The sequence below is a fragment of the Mustela nigripes genome, chromosome 4, assembly GCF_022355385.1.
Source record: "Mustela nigripes isolate SB6536 chromosome 4, MUSNIG.SB6536, whole genome shotgun sequence".
Classification (NCBI taxonomy): domain Eukaryota; kingdom Metazoa; phylum Chordata; class Mammalia; order Carnivora; family Mustelidae; genus Mustela; species Mustela nigripes.
In genome coordinates this window covers 71,389,650-71,417,622 of record NC_081560.1, presented here as the reverse complement: position 1 = coordinate 71,417,622, position 27,973 = coordinate 71,389,650, and the positions used below count along the sequence as shown (strand labels likewise).

Genomic DNA, 27,973 nt, shown 5'->3' with positions numbered 1-27,973 from the left:
TTTTTTTTAATGTATTTATTTGACAGAGAGAAATCACAAGTAGATGGAGAAGTAGGCAGAGAGAGAGAGAGGGAAGCAGGCTCCCTGCTGAGCAGAAAGCCCGATGCGGGACTCGATCCCAGGACCCTGAGATCATGACCTGAGCCGAAGGCAGCGGCTTAACCCACTGAGCCACCCAGGCGCCCCTCATTATGATTTTCTTAATAACATTTTCTTTTCTCCTAGGTGACTTTATTGTAAGGATACAATATATAATACATATAACATATAAAATATGCATTAATCCACTGTTATTGGTAAGACTTCTGCTTAGCAGTAGGCTATTAGTAGTTAAGTTTTGGGGAATTAAAAAATTATATATACAGATTTCAACTGCACTGAGGGCGAGCACCCAACCTCACATTGTTCAAGGGTCAACTGTACTTTCTTACTATATTTCATGATGGAATATTAAAGAACAGATGGAATAGCTACCAAAATAATTATGAAGACCACATAGGAAAATGGGGAAGTATGATAAGATAAAATTTTAATATATATTAATAGTTGCTAATAATAAAAACACATGTGCTAGACACTGTTTTGATTTTTTTGCATTTAATCCATTATATACATTACGTCCTCATTAAAATACAACACCCTGGGAATTTTCTTTTTTGTCAGATGGGAAAAATCAAGGCAAAGACTAAATGACTTTCACAAGACGAAGTAGCTAATTAGGTGCAGAGCAGAGATGCAAAATTGTTTGGTTCCAAATCCCAGTATATTTGTTTGTTATATGAAACAAACTATATGTATATGGTTATAAATACAAGGTGAAAGATAACTTGCAAACATTAAATTGGCTGTGTTAAGAGAATAGGATTATGTGACTTCTTTTTTACTCTTTTTGTAACATACTTATTGGGGAAAAAATGAAAAGAACAAATAAGCAAAAAAATAAATAAATAAAGTGTTGTCTCAGTCCCCCCAGATTTAATTGCTATTATGTTGTTTCCTGCTTATTTTACTGTTGTTTTATCATGTTTTCAAATTAAAATATAATAAAATAGAGGTATAGCACACGTGATAATAATCCAAGGTAAACTGGAAAATTCAGCTATGTTTCATAGGGCATAGTAATAGTCCTAAAGATTAATAGGACTTAAAATGTTTAAATGTTAAATGGAACTCTATTAATAGCTGTTATTAGATTAAGTATCTTCTATATACCAAACACTTTTCTTTTGGTGACTTGTATAGAAAATTCAGCTTTCTCTTAGTTTTTCTAATTCTTCCTTTAATTCTACCAATAAGAGGGTATTTATTACATCATAGAATGCTTACAAATCTCTGTTTCTTTTCCACAGCTTTGGCACTAGGACAGTCCTTCATCTGCCCTATTCCCTATCTGCCTTAACCCTATCGTTAGGGTAGGGTAACTATTATAACGAAATACCCCAAAACCTCAGACCCTCACTAAGAATTTATTTCTCACTTATTCAGCAGTGCAAAAGAGCTATGCCTAGTTGAGGGGCTGTCTTCCGAGTTGAGACTCAGGGAGTGGGACTTCCTAGTTTTGTGGGTCTTCATTGCCCAGGATCTCCAGCCAGACTGGGAATGGAATATCTGTTTAGGAGCTAGGTCTAAAAGCAACTTCCATCATTTCTGCCTAGATTTCATTCAGAGAAGTCAACCACAGGAGCCCTATATAATCACAAGGGAAGCTTGGAGATGTAGTCTGATAGGATGCCAAGAAGGAAAATAAAGGAAAGGGTTTGTTGTAGAGAATAGCAGTAGCTGTAACCACATACAACCTAACCTAGCCGGGCATGAATGGGTGGATTGTGCTATGTTCTAAGCTTTAGGATGAACAACTGCCTTTTCCTGGTGCTTAAATTTGTCTTTCTTTATCATCAGTATTGTAAAAATAAGATTAGGTATAAAAGAAGATACTTACCTGTTCTGGTTATAATCTACTAAGATATATCAATACAAACCAAGCTATTTGGACTCCTTTTCTAGAATACTAGATACAAAGAAATAAATCAACTTCTTATTTGTGAACTACCAACAGGCATCTTATGTCACAGAGAAGAGCCTGAGAAAATGAAAATAGAATCTGAGACAGGTGAAAAGCAAAGCATCCTGATACTGCTCAGTTTCTGAATGTAGGTGTGACAAAAAAGCAGAAAGCCCTCATTCTTTAGGAAAAAAAAAATTATACTAACTTCCTCTTTAAGAATGGAAATTAACTTTTTATCAATAAAATTTGTTAGCTGGGGGCATCTGGGTGGCTTAGTGGGTTAAGCCTCTGCCTTTGGCTCAGGTCATGATCTCAGGGTCTTGGGATCGAGCTCCCCCCCCCCCACTCTGCTTAGCAGGGAGCCTGCTTCCCCTTCTCTCTCTGCCTCTCTGCCTACTTGTGATCTCTCTCTGTCAAATTAAAAAATGTGTTAGCTAGATAGAAAGCCAAAGAAATGCATTTTTGTTTTGACAACCTACTTTTCACAAGATAAAAATTTTCTTAGCACAAATAAGTTACTGATTTACTTTTTCTGTTACAGAAATGAAACCTTTAATTGATTTTATTGCTTCAGATATTTGTGAAAGTTGCTTAGTTAAATCAGAAAAGTCACAGAATAGTAATTGTGAAAATTACATAAGGTTTTGAATTGTATCTGTTTATGTAGATTATTCAACAGTAAGCCTCCCAAACTTTTTTTTAAGATGCATTATATTCGCACTCTCTAAAAACTACAGTTTTAACTATTCTCTTCTCTTAGTACACTAGAATTTTAATAAAATGATTTTAAACAGTTTTTGCCCCCAGAGCCGAAACACAATGCACTTTCTTTCTCACACTTAACACAAAACTAGTTTCACCTGGGTCTTCTCTAGCTTTAGTTACAGGAGCAGGTTTTTGTTTCTGTTTTTATAGCTTACCTAGATAAAGGTTCTAATCTTTGCAGCGGAAAGAGATTTGACCAAACAGTTTTGCTTGGTCTCTAGGAACCCTTGTGCACTGTTGATGGGAATGTAAACTGGTGCAGTCACTGAGGAAAACAGTACGGAGCTTCCTCAAAAAGTTAAAAATGGAACTTCCCTATGATCCAGTAGTCACATTACAGGGTATTTATCCCCCAAATAAAAAAACATTAATTCAAAAGGATACATGAACCCCTATGTTTGTAGCAGCACTATCAATAACAGCCAAATTATGGAAGCAGCCCAGCGTCCACCAATAGATGAATGGATAAACTTTTGTTATTTTCAAGTTACAGTGGGTTTATCAGGATGTAACCCCATTAAAAGTAGAAAGAGATCTGTAGAGGATTACTGACCGTGGCTATGCTTTATGCTTAACAGAGCTATCCTGTTCCTGATGGAGGAACAGTAGGGATAGTACATTCATTTCAGGTTTTAAGCTGGCATCTAAAACAAAATTGCTGTGCTTTGTAACTCCCAACAAGATACAAATGACCTTATTACCTATAAATCTTGGGTTGTATAAAGACATTGTATAACAAAGAATTTTTAAATGGAATCATTACTTTTTAAAAATTATCATAATTCCAAGGTAACAGAACAAGTATATAAAACAGTGTCTGTGATATTTTATTATGGTAACATTAAAGTCATAGCCGTAAATTGTCATTATCTCTTAGGAATGCATGAAAAGACGCACAACATGTAATTCATTTATATCCAGTTTCAGTTCTATACATACATCAGAAGTTCTCAGTTTTTATTATGGGTACACTGTTCAAAATTTAATTGCACATGTAAAAAGTTTTAAAGCTGTTATTTTGTCCATAATTTCATATGCTCCTATCATAGTTAGTGCCCGAGTTAGTTGGTCTCTTAAAGCATCAGTAGTTAGTGACAAGTTGTTACTATCCGTTTTCCACCTATCAAGTGCTTGGCGGACTCTCTCACTTAATGAAACAGTGCTGAAAATTTTAAAGATAATATTATTTTAATTACCAATTAAGAATATTTAAGTTACTTAAAAATTACATACCTAGGTTTCCAAATCAATTTACCAGTGATTGGAACCAGAAATTGATTTCAAATCAATCTACCACCAATTTGAAATGAAGATTAAATTATTGGTGAAGATAGTTCATATAAAAATTAACACAGAGCTTGGCAAATGGTGGATGTTAGCTTCATGCCAACACTTGTTTCTTGTAGAAAATCAGTTCAATTAACTTTCAGTTCTAAGAGAGAGATACTCAGGATCTCAAAACAATAATTGTGGGTTATTTATTCTAAGGCAGTGTATTACTGCTACAGTACTGCAGGCTTTATAACTTGATCTCATGACAGCTCTCTTAGGTAACTATATCCATTTTACCAGTGGAGAAAGTGAAGTACCTAGAAGTTAAGGGACTTATCCAAGGTCACAAAACTACTTGTAGTTTAAAACTAGGCAGTCTGCCATGGGAGCCCTTACTCTTAACTACATTACCCACATGGTTCTCAACTATATAATAAACTAACATCAGAGTCTTTTATAGCAAATTAGAATTCATGTTAATATGATGTTTCAAACCCTGTATTTTCAAAATGATATAAATCAGAACATGAGAATAAGCTTATACTGCCTGTTGTTCTTCATACATACCTCTTTGAAGAAATATCTGTTTCTGAGATGACCAGGTTTAATTTTTGACACAAAAACTTAAAACTTGTTTCAGTGATGTTATTGGCAACTATGTTGAAGATCTTCTCTAGGATTTTCTCTACATTTGAACATAAAAAAGTTTCAAGTCATTTCTTTTAAAAAAAACATACTCTTTAAAAAAAACCATACTCTATTTTGCATTATTATTATATCTCGGTCCCTTAATTCAAATATTTATGTCAAGTAAAATTGAAAAGTAAGATGCACACCTAATATACAAACTGAAATTTGAAGCATTTGTTCTATTTTCTTCCAAAATCTGAATAATCAACATGTAATGGCCATTTAAAAATATATTATAAGCAGCTTCAAAGTGATTTTCAAAATCTCTCTTTATTTCCTTGAGGATTTGATAGAATCCTTTGATTCTAGCTTTAATTATAGCTTCTTTATGTACCATCTTTAAAAAAACCAAGTTTACATCTACTATAAATATAGTATATGTATGTATATTTGATATCAAATCACTTTATTTAATGAATGCTGGCTTAGATATAAGTAGAGAGTTTTTAGTTATTGTTTTTTTTTTAAGAAAAGCTTCTAGCTAATTTGAACTAGATCTATTTTTTTTTTAAAGATTTTATTTATTTATTTATCAGAGAGAGAGAGCGCGCACGCACACAAGCAGGCAGAGTGGCAAGCAGAGGCAGAGAGAGAAGTAGGCTCCTGGTCAAGCAAGGAGCCCGAAGTGGGCCTCGATCCCAGGACCTAGGATCATGACCTGAGCCAAAGGCAGCAGCCTAAGCCACTGAGCCACTCAGGTGTCCCTAGATCTGTTTTTTGTTACTGTTAAGGTACTTTGGGAATTTTCAAGAACTAGCAATCTCCCACCCCTCTGTAATCATCTCAGTCCCTCAGACTAGATTGTATGCTAATGATATAGATGAAAGCCCAATGTCCTAAGCCAAATTTCAAGGAAGGAACCCCATGTTCTTTGTTAACCGGAGAATAAATATATCTCCCATGATGACTTCCTCTCCACTCTCTTTGGGTGCCTGGAATATGAAGGCCTCTTGGATATAAAGAAAGGATATAAATGGCTAGGGTTCTCTTATTTTTGCCGACTTTATCTATTGCCACTTCTCTAAATTCTCTTCCTATTACCTAAAAGGAATACTTTATGGATTCTTGGAAACTTCTAAATTATAGAAGTAATTAGAAAAAACAGCTACTATGGCTTTTAATTTTATCTCTTAGTTTCCTTTCATCAATGAGGCCCAATTCTTAACCCACTGAGCCACCCAGGCGCCCAATGAGGCCCAATTCTTAAAGAAACTTCTAACTAGTAACCATGCCCATGGCTTAAAGAGGACTGACTGTACATTGTTAGTGACCATCTCACTAGACTATGAGATTATGCTGACATAAACTCCTGATTACACACAGGGAACATATTAGAATGATGTAGAAGGATGATTTTGTGTACTTTCCCCAAATCTGGATCCATACTTACTAAAATGATTTAATACTTCTTAAGTACTCTTTGAATTGGAGGACCAAACTCTGGGTCCAATCTAAGGATTGACAGTGAGAAGCATAATCAGAGTCCCAGGAGAAAACTTAGTTTTTCGGAAATTTAGCCCCAAAGAAAGAAATTTCTATGCCAGAGGCTTGAAGAGACCAGTCTCCATCTGGTGCAGTGGAAGGATCTTAAAGAAAATGGACCTGCTCTCTGAAATAATCAGAGACAACCAAAGGAATGTTTAAGGGCAAAGAATGAAGACTACCCACGACTGCAGACAGGTGATCATAGTGGGCCAAAAGCTGACTGGCTTCTCTGGAAAAGATCTAAGCATTTTCTTCAAGGCCAGATGAGAGTTTTAGAGCAACTACATGTGGTGCTACAGATCAGAACCCAGGAAGAAGTTTTTGTGTGGGATATTTAAGTCAGCACAACCGTGATGAGAAAACTGTGGAAGGGTATTGAGGCCAATAAATGGATAGCAGCCTGGCCCTCCACTTGGGTTTGCCTGTTTTCAATGGTTTAGTTTGTGTAGACCCAGATTAAATAATCTGAATTATAAAAATAAACAACTAACCTTCAGAAAAGGAAGATGATAAATGCTTTAATGTCTCTGCCAGATTGAAAACCTCTAATGAAAGCATACGATCTCTTTATAGACAATACTAGAAAATGACTTACAAGCTAGTAGGTCACTCACTCATCACCTACCATCTCTTTGATCTGCCCTCTGTAGATAGTGTGCAATAGTATACAATTGTTTTCCTTTACATATTTCCATTGGAGGTCTCAGTAAGGGGTTATCATCAAAATTTATCTCCTTCAGTGAAAAAAGGTTGTGGATACCATTAGGCAGAACTGTCAGATTATTTCCTAGTAGAAAAGAAGTTACAATTGAAGTATACCTTTCTGCATAAAGAAAAATCTGAAGATAAGTAACAACTACTTATAGGGCATTTACTGTGTCTTGCTGCAGACAGATAAACCAAATAGAAACTTTTATCTTTGTTTCCTTGCTAGGAGTGAGAAGAAGGAAATATAGAAACAGAGCTGTGGTTCTTTTCTCTCAGAGGATGGCAAAATGAAATAGGAAGCTGTCCTCTTATATATATGAAAGGACTTTACAGAGTAGGTATGATGGCAATTTTTAAAATAAACTTTTTATTAAGAATAATTTCAGATTTACAGCACGTTACAGAAATTGTAGAAAATTATTATATATTCCTCATCCAGTTTTAGTTTCACCTAATGTTATCATCTCACATTATTGTATTACATTTGTCAAAACTAAGATACATTGGCACATTACTATTAAATAAACTTCAGACAATTTTGGATTTTATTAGTTTTTTTCTTTTAGTGTCCTTTTCTGTTCTAGAACCCATTCTAGGATAACACATTGCATACGGTTCTGACTTCTTTGCCTCCTCTGGTCTGAGACACAATTGCTCAGTCTTTCCTTATTTTTCATGATCTTGACATTTGAACAGTACTGATTAGGTACTTTTGTAGAATATTCCTTAATTTGAGTTTATCTATTTTCTCATGATTAGATTAGGGTGATGGGTTTCTGGAAAGAATACCACAGAGGTGAAGAGCTCTCATCACATCATGGCAAGGGTACCTGATACCCATATGACATTACTAGCAATGTTATGTTTGATCCCTTGGCTAAAACAGTGTCTTGCCAGGGTTCTCTGGCATAATGTTTTGCTTTTTTTTCTTGTCCGTACTGTATATTTTTTGTAAGTGAGTTACTAAGTCTGGTCCAGCCTCAAGGACCAGACTCTACTTCCCTAAAATGTAATGTTTTCAAGACACCTTAATCCAATATAAACTGAACATAAAAAGTAAAACTGTGATGACTAACAAGGTAAGACTTTGCAGTTTAGAGGAACATTTAGAGAGGAACTGGCCCATAAGTTTGCCTATTAGTTATAAATTTATAATTATATTATTTATAGCCCTAAAGGAAGCCCTATATTATTTATAGCCCTAAAATGGTTCCTTTCAATGAAGAATGGCATTCAGAAATCAAGATCAGGATACTACTTTTGCTCATTTCTTCTGGGTGTATGTATATATATATGTATATATGTATATGGGGTTTTATAATGTACATTATAAGCTCATAACTATAAATATATATGTTTTAATGCTTATGTATAATATATATAAGTCATAACATTTAGTATTTAGGGTCTGGCTTCTTTCAGTTAGCATAATACATTTGCTATTTTATTGGTGGTTAATGATGTACCAATAGTTTGTTCCTTTTTATTAATGAGAAATATTCCATTAAATGGATGTACATACATCGTCCATTCACTAACTAAAAGACGTTTTGAATGATTCCACTTTTTGGTGATTATGAATAAAACCACTCTATATATTCGCACTCAGTTTTTTCTTATTGATAATAAATTTACATTTCACTTGAAAGTGTAGCTAGAGTGTGATTGGTGCATTGTATGGTAAATATATATATAACTTTATGAGAAATTATGAAACTTTTCCATAGTGTGTATCATTTTGCATTCCTACCACCATTGTATCAGAGTTGCAGTTACAGCTCTTGGTATTGTCAGATTTTAATTTCAGTTATTCTAAGAGAAAGATTTCATTAGAGCAGTTCTTTCTGCGCACAGGTCCTATCCCAGCGCTTTAATAAAAGCTCCTTTTTGCACACACACAAAAAATCTCATTGTAGATTTAATTTGCATTTCTCTCATGATTAGTGATTTGAGTATATTTCCTTGTTCTTATTTGCCATTCATATACATCCTTTGTAAAGTATTTGTTCAAAATTTATGCTAATTTTTATTGAGTCAACTGTTTAATATTGACTTTTGAGAATTACTTTTTATGTATTCAGCAAATATTTTCTTCTGGTCTGTGGCTTTTCTTTTCAGTCTTCAGCAACACCTTTTGAAGGGTAGAGGTTTCTAATTTTTTTTTTTTAAGATTTTATTTAGGAGGCACCTAGGTGGCTCAGAGGGTTAAGCCTCTGCCTTCAGCTCAGGTCATGATCTCAGGGTCCTGGGATCAAGCCCTGCATCGAGCCCTGGATGGGGCTCTCTGCTCTGCAGGGAGCCTGTTTCTCCCTCTCTCTCTCTGCCTGCCTCTCTGCCTACTTGTGATCTCTCTCTCTCTGCCAAATAAATAAATAATATCTTTTTTAAAAAAGATTTTATTCATTTATTTGGCAGAGAGAGAGTGAGAGAGAGAGAGAGCATGAGAGGCATGAGAGGGGAGTGGGAGAGGGAGAAGCAGGCTTCCTGCTGAGCAGGGAGCCCCGATGTGATATGGGACTCAATCCAGAGACTCTAGGATCATGACCTGAGCTGAAGGCAGTCACTTAACCAGGCGCCCAGAGGTTTCTAATTTTGATGAAATCCATTTTTTTTGTGGATTATGATTTTGGTGCTGTGTCTAAGAAATCTTTGCCAAAGTTAAAAATATTTTCTTCTATGTTTTTATCTAGCAGTTTTACCATTTTAGCTTTTTTTTTTTTTAAATATTTTATTTGTTTATTTGAGAGCTAGAGAGAGAGCACAAGTAAGCAGAGTGGCAGGGAGAGGGGCAGAGAGAGAAGCAGGCTCTCTGCTGAGAGCCTGACGCGGGGCTCGATCCCAGGACCCCGGAATCACGACCTGAGCCGAAGGCAGCCTCTTAACCAACTTAGCCACCCGGGTGCCCCCCATTTTAGCTTTTTACATTTAGGGTCTGTGATTCATTTTCAGTTGGTTTTTATATGGTATGTGGTGTGGATAAAGTTGTTTTGTTTTGTTTTGTTTTTAATGTTGTAGTTTATTTTATTTTATTTTGTTTATTTTTGGCTTGTGACCATCTGGCTCTAGCACCAGTTGTTGAAAATTACATTGGATTACATTCACATATTTGTCAAAAATCTATTGACCATAAATGCATGGGTCTGTTTCTACACTGTCTATTCTGTTCCATTGATCTATGTCTGTCATTTTGCCAATTGTACAGTCTTGACTACCATAGCCTTTGATAAAGCTTAAAAATCAGGATTGCATGGAGCACTGGGTGTGGTGAAAAAATAATGATACTGTTATGCTAAAAATAAATAAATTTTTTTAAAAATCAGTTCATATGAGTCCTTCAACTTTGTTCTTTTTTTCAAAATAATTTTGGCTATTCTATTTCTTTTACCTTTTATATAAATTTTAGAATTAGCTCATTGAATTCTGAAATAAAAAACTTTACTGGGATGTATATTGGAATTGAGTTGAATTTAAAAATAAGTTGGAGAAAAGTGACATATCAATAATATCAAGTCTTCCAATTTATGAGTACTGTATTTCCCTGTATTTAAGTCTTGTTTATAGTTTTCAGCATATAGACCTTACATATACTTGGTCAGATTTTTACCTATTTTATGTTTTTTTGGTGTTATTTTAAGTGGTACTTTTAAAAGCATTCACTTATCAATCATTCATTGGTAGTATACATTTACTAGAAAAACAGCTGACTTTTGTAAATTAACTTTGTATATGGCAATCTTGCTTAAACTCACGAGTTCAAGAGGCTTTTTTTTTGTAGATCCTTTGTGATTTTCTACCTAGACCATTTGTCTTTATAATCAGAGATCATTTTTCCCCCTTCTTCCTCTCCAATATGTTTACCTATAATTTCTTTTGTTGTGGTGGTGGTGGTGGTTGTTGCACTAGTTAGGATTTACAGTATAATGTTGAAGAGGAGTAGTGAGAAAGGGCAGCCTTGTTTTATTCCTGATCACAATGGAAAATAGTTAAGTCTTTTACCATTGAGTATGATACTAGCTGTAGCTTTTTGCAAATGCTGTTTCTTAGGTTGAGAAAGTTCCTTCTATTCCTTATTTTCTAAGAGGTCTTGCTCATTTGCTTTGTAAAATCATAAATGATATTGTATTTTGTCATGGGCTTTTACATATCTAGTATGATGTTCATATGACTTTTCTTTACTCTATTGATGTGGTGAATTACATTGGATTTTTTTTTTTTTTTTAGATTTTCTCTCTTCTCTTTTTCTCTTTCCAGTGCTCCAGAATTCATTGTTTATGCACCACACCTAGTGCTCCATGCAAAACGTGCCTCCATGATACCCACCACCAAGCTCACCCAACCCCCCACACCCCTGCCCTACAAAACCCTCAGTTTGTTTCTCACATTGGTTTTTTAATGTTAGCCCAAACTTGCATTTCTGGGATAAATCCCACATAGGATATTGGTCTTTAAGTTTCCTTTCTTATACAATCAAGGTAATGCTGACCTTCTAGAACCAGTTGGAAAGTGTTTTATCATCACTTTTATGAAAGGGGATTTTAGAAATTGGCATTATTCCTTCTTTAAATACTTCATAGAATTCACCAATGAAATCATCTGGGCCTGCTTTAACAAATTTGGGCTATCTGTCAGCCCCCAATGATGCCTCTTATTACTCACCACCTTGTATAGTTCCTTCCCACATTATACCAAGATTGGTCTGTGTGATCAACAGAATGGCAAGCAGACTCAGAGCTGAGCACAGAGACTGACACCAGGCTCCATCTCATGACCTGAGATCATGACTTGAGCCCCAAACCAAGAGTCAGGGAGTGTAATACATGACATTAAGAGAAAAAAGGGAGGAAAAAATATGATAATCTCTGGTGCAGAAAATCCACTGAACAAAATTCAACACTCAAAAAAAAAAAAAAAACCAACAAATTCAGAATAGAAGGGAATTCCCTCAGTATGTGAAAGGATATGTATGTATGTATGTATGTATGTATTTTTAAGCTTTCTTTTTCTCAGTAATGTTTGTAACCCAGCGTGAGGCTTGAACTTAAAACCCCAAAATCAAGAGTTGCATGCTCCTCTGACTAAGTCAGCCAAGCAGCCTAAGAAAGAGTATTGATGATTAACCCACAGGTAACATCCTACTAAAAGGTGAAACACTAAAAGCTTTCCCCTTACAATTGTCCCTAATATAGCCATAAGACAAAGATGCCTGCTGTCATCACTGATATTCAAAATTGGGCTGGTAGTTCTAGCCAGCCCAGTTAGTCAAGAAAAAGAAATAAAAGATACTCAGAGTGGAAAGGAACATGTAAAACTATTTCTATTTACAGATGACATGATACTATTTAGAAAATCCCAAAGAGTCCACAAAAACTAGTAAAGCATATAAGCAAATCTAGCAAAGTTGTAGGATACAAGATGAACACACAAAAATCATTTATTTCTATATACCAGCAATGAACAATCCAAAAAGGGAAATTAAGAAAACAGTTTTCACTTACAATACCATCAAAATTATGTAGGAATAAACTTAATCAAGGTTCAAGACTTAAGACCTAAATAAATGGAAAGTCCTCTTGTGTTTATGGATTGGCATCTGAGCAAGGAATTTAGGGATTCAGTGCAATATTTATTATAATTCTAATTTTTTTTTTTTGCAGAAATGGAAAACCAGATTCTTAAATTCTTACAGAATTGCAAGGGGCCCAAATTACAGAACAATTTTGCAAAAGAAAAATAGAGTTGGAACATTTTCTTGTTTCAAAAAGTACTACAGAGTTACAGTGACCCAAACACTATGACAAAATCAACATACAGTAATCTGTTGCATTTCTATACACAAATAATCAAGCACCAGAAAGCAAAATTAAGAAATCAGTCCCACTTACAGTTGCACCCAAAACAATAGGATGCTTAAGAATAAATCTAACCAAAGAGCTGAAATACCTTTACTCTGAAAACTATAAAACACTGATGGAAGAAATTGAAAATGACACAAAGAGATGGAAAAGACGTTCTGTGCTCATGGTTTGGAGGAGCAAGTATTGTTATAATGTCTACGCTACCCAAAGCAATCTACAGATTTAATGCAATCCCTATTAAAATACCAACAGCATTTTTTCATAGAGCTAGAACAATCCTAAAATTTGTATGGAAGCAAAAACACCCCAAATAGCCAAAGCAACCTTGAAAAAGAAAAATCTGGAGGCATCACAATTCCAGACTTCAAGTTATATTACAAAGCTGTAGTAGTCTACACAGTGAGGTACTGGCACAAAAAATAAACATATAGATCAATAGAACAGAATAGAAAACCCAGAAATGAACCCACAATTAAATGGCCAATTTTTCACCGAAGCAGGAAAGAATACCCAATGGGAAAAGAACAGTCCCTTCAACAAATGGTGCTGGAAAAACTGCACAGCCACATGCAAACGAATGAAACTGGGCCACTTTTGTACACCAGACACAAAAGTATTAAATATGTAAATGTGAGACCTGAAACCATAAAAAATCCTAGAAGAGAACACAGGCAGTATCTTCTTTGACATCAGCTGTAGCAAATTCTTTCTAGCTATGTCTTCTAAAGCCAGGGAAACAGAAGCAAAAATAAACCATTGGGACTACATAAAAATAAAAAGTTTCTGCACAGCAGAGGAAACAATCAACAAAACAAAAAGGCAACGTACAGAATGAGAAAAGAGATTTGCAAAGGACATATCTAATAAAGAGTTAGTATCCAAAATATATAAAGAACCTGTAAAACACAACACCCCAAAATAAATAATCCAATTTAAAAATGGTCAGAAGGGGGTGCCTTGGTGACTCAGTCGTTGAGTGTCTGCCTTTGGCTCAGATCATGATCTCCAGGTCCTGTGATTCAGCCCCATATCAGGCTCCCTGCTCAGCAGGAAGCCTGCTTCTCCCTCTCACACTCCCCCTGCTTGTGTTCCCTCTCTCACTGTGTCTCTGTCAAATAAATAAATAAAATCTTAAAAAAAAAAAATTGGGCAGAAGATGCAAACAGACATTTTTCTGAAGACATCCAGATGGCCAACAGTTTAGCACCTGTCAGAAATCAACAACACCAGGAAACAACAAGTGTCGATGAGGTTGTAGAGAGAGGGGAACCCTTGTACACTATTGGTGGTGTTGTAAACAGGTACAGCCACTCTGGAAAACAGTATGGAGAATCCTCAAAAAGTTAAAAATAGAACTACTCTACGAGACAGCAGTTGCACTACTAGTATTTGCCCTAAGAATACAAAAATAGTAATTCAGAGGGATACATGCACCCTGATGTTTATAGCAGCAGCGTTATTTACAGTAGCCAAATTGTGGAAGCAGCCCAAATGTCCATCAACTAATGAATAGATAAAGAAGATGTGGTACACACACACACACACACACACACACACACACACGCACACACAGGATTATTACTCAGCCATAAAAAATAATGAAATCTTGCCATTTGCAGTGACCTGGATGAAGCTAGAAAGTATTATGCTAAGTGAAATGAATCGGAGAAAGACACCATATGACTTCACTCATATGTGGAATTTAAGCAACAAAACAAACAAGCAAAGAGGGGGAAAAGAGAGAAAGAGAGACAAACCAAGAAACAGAACAAACTGATGGTTACCAGAAGGGAGGTGGGTGGGGGGTGGGTTAAGCAGGTGATGGGATTAAGGATTGCACTTGTGGTGAGCACCGGGTGATGTATGAAAGGTTTGAATCACTGTATTTTATAACTGAAACTAATATTACGCTGTGTGTTAACTAACTGTAATTTAAAGAAAAACTTAAAAAAAAAACAACAAACAAACCAGTATGAGATTGGCATAAATTCAACATATAGACCAATGGAACAGAATTGAGAGTCCAGGAATAATTCCATATATTATGGCCAATTAATTTTTGACAGGGGTTCTCAGACCATGCAAAGAGGAAAAATAATCTTTTCAGAAAATGATGTTAGAATAACTAGAGATTTTCATGCAAAAGAATTAATGTGGATCCCTATCTCACACCATAAAGATTAATTCAAAATGAATCAACAACTTAAATATGAGATAAAATTATAAAAACTCTTAAAACATAAGGGAGAAGTCTTAATGTTCTTAGATTTTGATAATGGATTAGTAGATATGACACCAAAAACAGGAGCAAGAAAAGAAAAAATAGCTAATTGGACTTCATCAAACTTTAAAACTTTTATGTATTAAAGGACATTATCAAGAAGGAAAGACAACCCATAGAATGGGAGTAAATAATTGTAAAACATGTATCTAATAAGGGTCTACTATTCAGAATATATCAAGAACTCTTTAACTCAACAACAAAATAACCCAATTAAAGCCCAATTTAAAAATGGACAAAGGACAGGTGCCTGGGTGGCTCAGCAAGTGAGGTGTCTGACTCTTGATTTCTGCTTAGGCCATGATCTCAAGGTCCTGAGATTGGGGCTTGTGACAGGCTCAGAGCTCAGCACAGAGTCTGCTTGTCTGTCTCCCTCTGCCTCCCCACCCCCATAAGCAAATAAAATCTTTTAAAAAATAAAATTAAAATTAAAACGGGCAAAGGAATTCAATATACAGTTCTCAAAAAAATATACAAGTGGTCAAAAAGCACCTAAAAAAGATGCTCAAATCCTTAGTCATTAGGGAAATTCATATCAAACCCTCAATGAGATACCACTCAGATTCACTAGCATAACTATAATCCAAAATGATGTAAAACAACAATATTGAAAAGGATATGGAGAAATTAGAATCACTGTACATTCATGGTGAGAATGTAAAATGGTTCTACCTCTGTGGATAACAATTTGACAGTTCCTCAAAAAATTAAACATAAAATTACCATATGACATAGGAATTCTATCTCTAGGGATGTAACTTAAAGAACTGAAAATGTACTGAAATAAACTCATGTGTGTACGTGTTCATAAGAGCACTATTCACAATAGCCAAAAGGTGAAAGTAACCCAAATGTCCATCAGAGGATGAATGGATCATCAAAGTATAGAGGATTTATACAGTGTAATATTATTCAGCCATAAAAGGAATGGACTAGTGATACAAGGTACAATATAGATGAAGCTTGAAAACCTTATGCTAAGTGGAAAAAAGCCAGTCTAAAGAAGTCATTTATTGTACAGTTCTCTTCATATGACATATCCATGGTATTAAGTATGTCTACAGAGATGCAATACGCATTGTAAGTTACCGGAGGGAGAAGGAAGGGGAGAAGAAAGAGCACCTGCTTTATGAGTAATTGTTTCCTTTGGAATTGATGAATGTTTGGAACTAGATAGAGTTAATGGTATATTGTGCTACCTAGTTAATGTGCTAAATGCCATCAGTTGTTCACTTTAAAACTGTTAGTTTTAGATTGTGTGAATTTCACCTTAATTATAATTTTAAAAAAATACACTTAGGCACAGCATAGTCAAACTGCTAAAAACCAAAGATCTGGAAAGCAACCAAAAACAAAAACAAACAAAAAACCTCATTCAATATGGAGACAGAAAAAGAGTTAACATGGGGAGAAACAGAAAACAACTGGTGAAATGACTGATCTAAATCCAACTATACTGGTGTGCTTGGGTGACCCAGATGCCTAAGCATCTGCCTTTGGCTCAGGTCATGATCTTTGGGGTCCTGGAATTGAGCTCCATGATGGGCTCTCTGCTTAGCAGGAAGTCTGCTTCTCCCTCTCCATTTGCCTCCTCCCCCACTCGTGCTGTCTCTTTCTTTCTCAAGTAAATAAATAAAATCTTTAAAAACAAATAATTCCTACTACTCCAATAATTACCTTAAATGTTAACTGACTAAATATCCCAATTAAAAGGCAGAGATTGCCATTAAAGGATGAAAAAGCAAGGCCGAACTATATATACTGTCTATAAGAGATGCATTTTGAGCATAAAAACACAGGTGCTGTCTACCAGGGATGTACTTTAAATATAAAGACACATATGTTGAAAGTAAAATGATAGTAAAGATGTACCATGAGAACAGCAAGTGTAAAAAGCCTGGAGTGGTTATCTTCTTTATTTTATCCTCAAAATAAAGATTATTACTGGGGGGCGCCTGGGTGGCTCAGTGGGTTAAGCCGCTGCCTTCGGCTCGGGTCGTGATCTCAGGGTCCTGGGATCGAGTCCCGCATCGGGCTCTTTGTTCAGCAGGGAGCCTGCTTCCCTCTCTCTCTCTCTGCCTGCCTCTCTACATACTTGTGACCTCTCTCTGTCAAATAAATAAATAAAATCTTTAAAAAAAAAAGATTATTACTGGGGATAAAGAGGGGCATTTGGGGATTTCAGGTAATTAAAAAAATTCATTAGAACTGAAAGTCATGATAATCATATATGTGCATTTTTCTAATAACAGTTCCTCAAAATACATGAAAATAATTGACAATTAAAGCCAAAAATATATAATTCCACAACCATAGTTTTGGATTTTAACACTTTAAGACAACAAACTAGTAAAGACAGAAGATACCAGCAAAATTATCCACAACCTGGACTTATATGATATTCATAAAGCACTGTAGCTAACTCTTTCAGAATATACTTTTGAAAGAGTATATGTGTGTTTATCAAGGTACCCTATATGCTAAGCCATAAAGTTGGTCCCCCCCAAAAAAATTTTTTTTAAGATTTTATTTATTTATTTGACAGAGAACACAAGTAGCAGAGAGGCAGGCAGAGAGAGAGAGAGAGAGAGAGAGAGAGAGAGAAGCAGGCTCTGCACTGAGCAGAGAGCCCGATGCGGGGCTCGATCCCAGGGTCCTGGGATCATGACCTGGGCCGAAGGCAGAGGCTTCAACCCGCTGAGCCACCCAGGCGCCCCGGTCCCAAAAAATTTAAAAGGATTGAAATCATAAGGAGTTTGTTATCTGATCACAAGAAAATAATTGCTTTTCTATTAAATGTTCATCAACGGCAGAATAAGTAAAGCAAAGTATATTCAGAGTATATTCAGTATATTATTCAGAGTGAATGTTTCACGACTACACAGAGTAGTATGAGTGAATTTCACAAACATAATGTTAAGTGAAAGAAGCCATATATAAGAGTATATATTTTATTATTTCTTTTATTTATTTATTTATTTATTTATTTATTTATTTATTTGACAGAGAGAGATCACAAGTAGGCAGAGAGGCAGGCAGAGAGAGAGAGGAGGAAGCAGGCTCCCTGCTGAGCAGAGAGCCCGATGCGGGACTCGATCCCAGGACTCTGAGATCATGACCTGAGCCGAAGGCAGCAGCTTAACCCACTGAGCCACCCAGGCACCCTATATTTTATTATTTCATTTAAGACACACTATTGGAACTCATGATAGTGTTTACCCTTGGTTAAGAGAACGGCAAGAAGTGACTGGAAAGGTACAAGATGGGGTTTCTGGTTTCTGGGAATGTCTTATCTCTTGATCTAGGTCCTAAAATTATGGGTTTCTTTAGTGTGTAGAAATTTATTGAGCTATATACTTACAGTATGAACTTCTTTTAAAATTGGGAGATAATTGATAACTGACATATAACATTAGCTGCAGGTATATAACAATGATTCAGTATTTGTATATATTGCAAAATGATCAACATAGTAAGTCTAGTTAACATCCATTACAACATACAGGGTTTTTTGGCAACGAGAACTCTTAGTGTCTATTCTTTTAGCAACTTTGAGATAATACAAAAAGTATTATTAACTGTAGTCATCATGGGTGCCTGGGTGGCTCAGTGGGTTAAGCCGCTGCCTTCGGCTCAGGTCATGATCTCAGGGTACTGGGATCGAGTCCCGCATCGGGCTCTCTGCTCAGCAGGGAGCTTGCTTCCTCCTCTCTCTCTGCCTTCCTCTCTGCCTACTTGTGATCTCTCTCTGTCGAATAAATAAATAAAATCTTCAACAAAAAAAAAAAACAAAAAAAAAAAGGAAAAAGACCACAACTGTGGTCATCATGCTGTACTCCCCTGTGGTAACCACCAGTCTGTTCTCTGTATCTATGAGTTTACTTCTGTTTAGATTCCACATATAAGTGAAATCCTGTATCCTGTAGTATTTGTCTTTGTCTGGCTTATTTCACTTAACAAAATGCCCTCAAGGTCCATCCATGTCGTTGCAAATGACAAAAGTTCCTTCTTTTTATGGCTAAATAATACTCCACCGTGTGTGTGTTTGTGCGTGTGTGTAAGTGTGTATATATACACCACATTTTCTTTTCTTTTTTTTTTTTACACCACATTTTCTTTATCCATCCATCCATCCATCCATTGATGGACACTTAGGTAAATGATACTGCAATAAACATTGGGGTGCATACTTCTTTTTGAGTTACTCTTTTCTTTTCCTTTGGATAAATACCCAGAAATGGAATTGCTGGATTATATGGTAATTCTACTTTTAATCTTAATTTCTTGATACAATGTGTACTTTTTTTCAGCATATATTTATACTTCAGAAAAAGGTGTTTTTAAAAACTGGCAACAACAAAGGGCAGAGAGTGAGAGATAAAGAGAGAGGGGCTATAGGTAGGAATCCTTTCAGCAGCTGTTACTTTAGTACTTGTGAGCAGTGGTGCTTTTCAAAATATTTAGCAACTTGTTTGGCCCAAGCATTGACCTATCAGAACGGATGTCGTCTGTAAACAATAGATACAACAATGATAATGTAACTAGCTATCTTACAGGTAGGAGAAGAGGAAAGCCTGACTGATAGCATTATCAGTGCCTGCAGAGAGAACTATGAGGCAAGAGAACTGTCTGTCCTCCACAAGGACAACCACAAGCAGTTATCCTGTCAGTCTACATTCCTTTCATTTGTTATTTGGGCTCCTTGGAGAGAAGTTCTCACATCTGTTTAAAACCTGTATCTCTTTCTGTGCTTAGTGATTAACCATTTAATCCTCATAGTTTAAAGAATAGAAATTATTTTCATTTCCAGACTAGAAAACAACAGAAGATTAACATAAAGAAAAAAGAAACTTCCTATTGAATGATGGAGCTAGAATTCTAAGATCTGGGCTACTCCAAAGCCTGTGCTCTGAGGAAAGAAAGGAATCAATCTCTAAATCCCTTTCATTGGTGTATTACCTCACATTTGTGAAGCTATTTCCATAAATTTTGTTTAATTATATTTCCACATTTCTGTCTTTTCACCATGAACAAGCAGAAGTTACTGCTTATCTGTGTTGCTGATGAAAACACTGAGGTTCAATGTTTTCAGCCTTCCTAAATTCACTAGTGACAAAATTAATTCACAAGAGTATATAAACATTTTTTGCTTGAATGATGCTTTCACAGTATGTTACCTGCTTTCAAAATCTCATTCAGTTTGACACCAAATCCATAGCATGAGTATTCTGGTTAGCTTCACTTTATAAATGGAAAAAGCAGACTAAATGAGATTTGAACTCAGCCCTTCTAACTTCAAATCTGGCGGTAAAAGCTGGTGACTTGTAGCATACTAATTGTTTAGTGATTGTCTCTTAGCTCCGAACCTACTTCTGTGGGTTTCTTGACTGTTTTTCTTTTACTGTTGTCCCAGCAACACTCTTACCCACCAGCAGCATGAACCACGATCTGTATAGTCTTCCCAACACTCCCAGAACTACAGCGAGCATTCTCTTGTGCTCTCACCCCACCATACTGCCTCTGTCTTTCTGCCTGTCATTATCTCTCTTACTCACATGTTAAGGTTCCCCAAGGTGGGTTATAACCTCTTTCAGGAAAGCAAGTGGACCTTATGCTTTGCTCTTATTTTCTGTACCTAAGAAAGCCATTTCCTTCCAATGAGCACTTAATGCATTATGTTGGCTGCTTTTCTGTCTTTTCAGCAAAATTTGCAACCTAGACATGAATATTCATTGATTATGCTTATTGATTACACTTGGCACTTACCACTCAAGTTTAGTTGCTGGAGATCATTTAAACATAGAAAAGATGGTGGCAGATAACTTATTTGATTGTTGTGTGCATTTAAACTAACCAAACTTCTCAATTCCCCTATATTTCTTGGAATCTCTCTGATTGCATTATTTGAGATATCAAGTCTTTTAAGTTGAGTCATAGTAGACAGTTCTTCTGGAAGTCTTGTTAACTGTAATAAAGATTAAACAATTACATTTTAAATAAATATTTCTATGACTAAAACTTTGTCTAAAATCAAATGAAAGGATGGTTTTGGGGTCTTAAAAAGGGATTTTTTTAAAGGTATTTATTTATTTGTTTATTTGACAGACAGCTCACAAGCAGGCAGAGTGGCTGGAAGAGAGAGAAAGGAAGCAGGCTCCCTGCTGAGCAGAAAGCCCGGTGCAGGGCTCCATCCCAGGACCCTGAGACCATGACCTGAGCCGAAGGCAGAGGCTTTAACCCACTGATCCACCCAGGCACCCCAAAAAGGGATATTTTCACTATGTCACAAATTCTTTGTGACTTCCTTCCTTGCTGAAATCCATAATATATTGCATAACATCCAAGTACCTCCCCAGTCTGACCAATGCTACCAATTTAACCACATGGCTTATTAACCTGCTTTCCTCACTCTGCAGCACTTAGTGTTCCTTACCACTATCCCTTTCTTCCCTCCTTGAATATGACCTGCTTTGAGACACTGAAGTCTTTCCCAACTATTCATCCCACATTTGACATTTTTATTCCCTTTCTCATCAACAGTGCTTTTTATTAGTCTCTTGTGTGTATTTTCCTTTGGTTTTTAAATGACATGATGTCATTTTTAAAAAGATTTTATTCATTTATTTGACAGAGATCACAAGTAGGCAGAGAGGCAGGCAGAGAGCAGAGAGATGGGGGGAAGCAGGCTCCCTGCTAAGCAGAAAGCCCGATGTGGGGCTTGATCCCAGGATCCTGGGATCATGACCTGAGCCAAAGGCAGAGTCACCCAGGTGCCCCCATTATGTCATTTTTTATACTTTTTTGTGTACATGTTCCCAATCAAGATGCACTTTAAGTAAGTGCTCCATAAACCCCTGTAGAATGGACTCACACAGCTTGGCATTATGGCCTCAAAAAACTCCTAGTACAAAAAGTGTCACAAAATAACAGGAATTAAGATACCCTGCTATGGTGAAGAACAAATGCACATATTCAGAGAAAATATGGCCATCACAAGTGGCTTTTGAAATAAAGGAAGCTCTACGAATGAACCAAAGAATTTTGAATAAATGGACCCCTCTGAGATAACCAAACAACAAGATAAATGCTGAATAATGTGCTCAGTGTTCTTCTATATATAAAAGAAGCATAAGAAACAGTCCCAAGGGGTTGCTGGGTGGCTCAGTCAGTTAAGCATCCAACTCTTGATTTCGGCTCAGGTCATAAATTCAGGATGTGAGATAGAACCCTGAGGCTCCATGCACAGCATGGAATCTACTTGAGGATTCTCTCTCTCCCTGTCCCTCTACCCTACCCTCTTCTTGTGCGTGCTCTCTCCCTCTCTCTCTATCTCTCATTCCCTAAAATAAATAAATACTAAATGTAAAGGAAAAGAAAAGAAAACAGCCCCTAACTTCAAGGAGATTAAATTTTAATTCAGGGGACAAAATATACACATAGTAAACCACCAGGAAAGAGTATTAAACAACAGGTAATCCAGTGCCAAAATAAAGAGTACAATAACAGCTTTGTGGAAGTTTAGAGAATATATATCAGCACAAATCAGAGAGCTAAAAGAAAGCTTCAGCTAGCAGATGGCACTCGAATAGAATGAATAGCGACTCTTAAGAATGAATAAGATTGAATGGAAGTTACAAGCCAGTAAGAAGCTGAACAGTAAAAACAGGTGATAGGAAGCAGCGGCAGATATGTTTGGAGAAAGAATGTGCAACCGGGCATGGCAGCCCTTGATGGTTGGCCCTAGGACACAGGAGTCAGCTGAAGACAGGTGAGCTGACTTAATTTAAAACATAATATTCTTGGGACGCCTGGGTGGCTCAGTGGTTTGGCCTGCTGCCTTCGGCTCTGGTCATGATCTCAGGGTCCTGGGATCGAGCCCCGCATCGGGCTCTCTGCTCCACAGGAAGCCTGCTTCCCTCTCTCTCTCTCTCTCTCTCTGCCTGCCTCCCTGCCTACTTGTGATCTCTGTCCGTCAAATAAATAAATAAAATCTTTAAAAAAAAAAAAAACATAATATTCTTATACTATTTGCTCAACATTTATTAGAGGATGTACCTAAGAACCATGTGATAATAGAGGTACTACAGAAGGAAAATTCATGTTGGGCCCTCTCCACTTAGTGAAATAAAAGCCCTGTGATTAACCTGAACTCATTTTCTTCAGGTTAATGTTTTAGTGACTATCTGCTGTTATAAATTAATCATTTGGGCATCTTACCTCTACCCCAAACTGGTTGTCAAAGTGATCTTTCGAATCATATATATTTTTTGAGAAGAGTTCTTAGAAATCGTTTTTCCATCTGATGATTTTTTTTTTTAAGGGTATCCAGCTTTATTTTACATGGTTGCCTACTCTTTTTCTTTTTTTCTTCCTTCTTTTAAAAAAAAATTTTTCTGTTCTTGTGATCTTTTCTTCTTTATTATTATGTTTGGTTAGCCAACATATAGTACATCATTAGTTTTTTATGTTCTTTTCCTCTTCTTTTTAAGTAAGCCTTATACCCAACATGGGGCTTTGAACTCAGAACCTGAGATCAGGAGTCACAACATGCTCTACCACTGAGCCAGCCAGGTGCTCCCATTTGGTGACTTTTCTTTTTTTTAAAGATTTTATTTATTTATTTGAGAGAGAAAGAGAGCATGAGAGTAGGTCAGCAGGAGAAGCAGACTCCCTGCCGAGGAGCAAGCCCGATGTGGGACTCGATTCCGGGACCCCAGGATCATGACTTGAGCCGAAGGCAGTTGCTCAACCAACTGAGCCATCCAGGCGCCCCCATTTGGTGACCTTTGAAGCAGGATTGTAATGATGGGGACTGGTGCCTTTGGCAACCACATGCCATGAGTAGGCAATAGATAAGCAATCTGGATTCCTGAGAACAGTTCTTTATAATGAAATCTAATAACTTTGACAAGTCCTGATGAAAGAAAGGATACTGAATCCAAGAGAATAGTCAAAAGGCTCCTAGAGTAGTCTAGGCATAAGGTGAGTGGTCACCATGGACCAGGTTGGAGATAGTAACACTGAAAAATGAAGGAGTAGATCCAAGAGCTTTCTCAGAGGAAAAATGAGACAATTTTGGTGTAATTTTCAGTATAACAAGTGATGGAAAGGATAGAAAGATGATTCCATGATTTCTAGATTGGTAGGTCTGAAGAAAGTGACATCACAAACAGAAATGGAGAAGTTGTGAAGGGATTTACAGTGAAAAGAAAGATGAGTTTGAAGTCCTGTTGAGCTTGAGACAGTAAAAGAACAAATAATTTCCAAGGAGACTGGGAACTGCGGGACTAACACAGTGATGAGAGATCAGCTCCAGTTATACAAATTTGAGGACTACTTGCATAGCATGGTAAGAAGTTAAGAGAAGAATTAAGGTCATAATCTTGTAGACTTGCACAGTAAGATACAGAAGGAGAAAGGATTATAAATCAGCCAAGGAATTAGTTGATGATTATAACGCAGAACAAAAAGTGTCTTTTAGCGCAATAACAACTTGAAAAACACACATATCATTTTCAATTCCAGCTACTTAAGCAAGTATTCCCTGGAGTAGCTTTCTGAAAATGCACTACATAGCAGCTGTTAGGTTTAAAAGGGTAAGTAAGTTTGAGAAATGTGAGTTAGAGACAAACGAATTTCTTTAGTGCAGGACTCTTCCGAACTTTTAATACATTAACATTCACTGTGATTCTATCAGAGGAGGATCCAGTGCTTCTCAAAGCTATTTAATCACATGAACCACCAACCCCCCTTTTAAAGAAGTTCATGGGACTAGATGTTTTTAAGAACAGACTTCGGGAAAACTTGTTCTAAATAGTAGTCCAGTCTCTATCAGAGGGCTTATTTCAACTATAATGGCCAAATTAAACATAGCCAGATAATAGGTCTAAGGTTCTTTTCATTAGTTTACTAAGATCTTAATATAAATCCGCAATGTTGGATTTTTAAAAACTATTTCCATAAAATTCATTCTTACAGTTCAAGTAAAATAAGAAGCTAAACTATAAGAACATTTATTCATGTTGATCTAGCAATTCTTTAAGGAAAATTCTCTAAGGAAATAGTAAAATGTGGAAAAGGTTATGTTTATGAAGCAGTTCATCACAGCATTAAATATGATGATGAAAAATTACAGCATCCCTAAATACTTAACAAAAGATGATTAGTTACATATATCATGTATTAGCTATAACAATTATTGGGAAGTTTATATTATATTATGGGGAAATACTTATATTAAGTGAAAAGAGAAGAAACTAAAATTAAAATTGAATGTAGAATCTTTTTATACTTGCTTATAAAACCATAAACATAAAAAAAATAGTAAAAGTAAGGTGTATCAACATATGATCATTGACCAATAGTTACATTACAATGGTAAGCTTCTGGAATGATTTTTTAAAATTTCATTTCTCAATTTCCTAAATTTTCAATAATGTGTTTACATTATAATTCATAACTTTAAAACTTCTTTTACAATTAAACTGAAATAAAAAGAAATCTACAAAATTGTCAACTTTAGTTCATTGTAATTTCATTTTAATAAAATACTTTCCTACGAAGCTTTCCTGTTGAGAAATATACTTTAAAACCATGTTTGGGGGGCGCCTGGGTGGCTCAGTGGGTTAAGCCGCTGCTTTCGGCTCAGGTCATGATCTTGGGATCCTGGGATCCAGTCCCACATCGGGCTCTCTGCTCAGCGGGGAGCCTGCTTCCTCCTCCTCTCTCTCTCTCTCTCTGCCTGCCTCTCTGCCTACTTGTGATCTCTCTCTGTCAAATAAACAAATAAAATCTTTTAAAAATAAATAAATAAATAAATAAAACCATGTTTGGGGTTAAAAAAAAAACCCTATTTCTTTAAAAAATAAAATATTCCAGCTAAATTTAAAACACACATATACTACAATTTAGATTCTAATCCCCTCCAGTGCCAAATTCCCTCCAAAGCCCAAAATATCGGTCTCTTACCTTTCTTCCATTCATCTGACTTATATTCAGCTCTTCCAATGATTGAAGTTGGCACAGTTCAATAGGAAAATATATAAATTGATTGCTTGAGATGTTAAATTTCTGGATTCTTTTTAGGTTACAGATATCTGAAGGGATATTCTGTATTTGATTTACTGAAAGATCAAGTACTTGCAGATTTTCTAAAGTACACACTTCTATAGGGAAAGCTTCAAATTTATTACAGCATAAAATAAGAACATGGAGTGATACCATATTGGAGATAGATGGTGGAATTTTCCTTATTTGGTTTTCACCAAGATCCAGATATTCAAGATTAATAAGAGAACATAAGTGTTCAGAAAATTTGAGTAGTTTATTTTTATTTAACTCTAAATTAAGTAGTTGTTTACTAAAAGATATATCTACAGGTATTTCTGAAATATAATTTCCATTAAAATTCAGATAATTAAGAAAATCTAAAGCACACAAACCTACTGGAAAATACATTATTTTATTATAACTCAATTCAACTTTAGTTATTTTTTTGCAATTTTTCACTTCAATGGGAACATCTGTGATTATATTTCCTGAAAATTCTAGAATGAAAATATTATGAAGATGTGAGATATCTTCAGGTATTCTCACTATATTATTTTTGTTTACATAGAGTTCTCTTAAATTTTTGAGCTTATAGATGTTCTTAGGAAGTCCCGTTAATTTATTATAACTAAGGCTAAGACATTCCAACATTATGCAGTGGGAAATTTTCTCTGGAATTTCTTTCAATAAATTTTTATCAAGTATTAGAATTTTGAGTTCCTTAAAATTCTCGATTTTGTGTGAAATAACTTCCAGTTTATTGTCAGTTAGTTGGAGCTCTTTCATCTTGAACAATTGAAAAATTTCCACAGCCAAAAAAGTAAGTTTATTATGATCCAGCAGAAGGTTTTCTAGATTTTTAAGCTCCCTAATTTCTTTTGGCAAACTGCTTATCAGGTTTCCAGTAAGGATTAGTGAAATTAACTTTGGAAGGAAGCACAGAACTTTAGGAAATATTGTTAACTGATTATATTCCAGATTGAGAACCTTCAAGTTTTTAAAACTAGACAGAGTATCTGGTATATGACTTAACTTATTTTTAGCCAGACTTAAAATTTCCAAGTTTCCAAGACTTTCTAAGCCAGAAGGAAAATTCTCAATGTAATTGTCATTAAAAAAGAGTTGCCTGATATTCCTAAGATGTGATATTTCTTTAGGTATATGTGATATTTGATTGTGACTGACATTTAATATCCTTAAATTATGAAGTAACTGAATTTCAGGTGGAAGTGATGATAACCCATTTTCTTGCAAGGACAGAATTTCAAGTCCCAACAGGTCACCTGAGTCTGCCCCTTTAAAACTTTTGATATGGTTCTTGTCCAAATATAGGTATTTTACATATTTGTTTTTTAAAATGTCCTTAGGGAATTCTTGTAAACCCTTGGCCTTGAGGTTAACTGTAAAGTTATCTGATCCTAAATCTAGTCCTTTCTGATACTCTTCAGAGAGCTGTGGACTAATTGTTTCTAATGTTTCATGAGATAAGAAGCCAGGGAAAGCCTGATACCCAGCGACCATCCCCGTTACTGATAATGGTGGACTTTGTGGAATATCACTTTTCAACTGCAAGCTTTTATATGTAGTGATTGTATCAGAAAATTGAAGAGTTTTCCTTTGTTCTTCATCTCTCTTAGACTTATTTTCAAGGGACAGTGTTGATGCATCATCATGTATGCCTAATTCATCATTTCTAGGATTTGTTTCACAAATCTGGTTGGAAGGTTTCCCAACATAAGGTTCCGCTAATGAATTTGATGTTTCTTTAATAAATTCAGGTTCCATTGCCCATGATGTAGATTCTGTCCTAAGTTGACTAGTGGTATCTTCTAGCTCTTCTGAAGTACCCTCCTTTTCAGACAT

At 35.8% G+C, this 27,973-nt stretch overlaps 1 protein-coding gene across 1 annotated transcript; it reads right to left on the bottom strand.

Moving 5' to 3' along the window:
* Positions 1 to 3,745: 3,745 nt before the first annotated feature.
* On the bottom strand, positions 3,746 to 27,973 carry LRRD1 (leucine rich repeats and death domain containing 1). Its single transcript, XM_059395751.1, has 5 exons — positions 26,030 to 27,973; positions 20,828 to 21,026; positions 6,843 to 7,004; positions 4,610 to 4,727; positions 3,746 to 3,932 (listed from the first exon to the last, which is right to left on the bottom strand). Exons 1-5 carry the CDS (start codon positions 27,971 to 27,973, stop codon positions 3,746 to 3,748), a joined length of 2,610 nt encoding a protein of 869 aa, XP_059251734.1.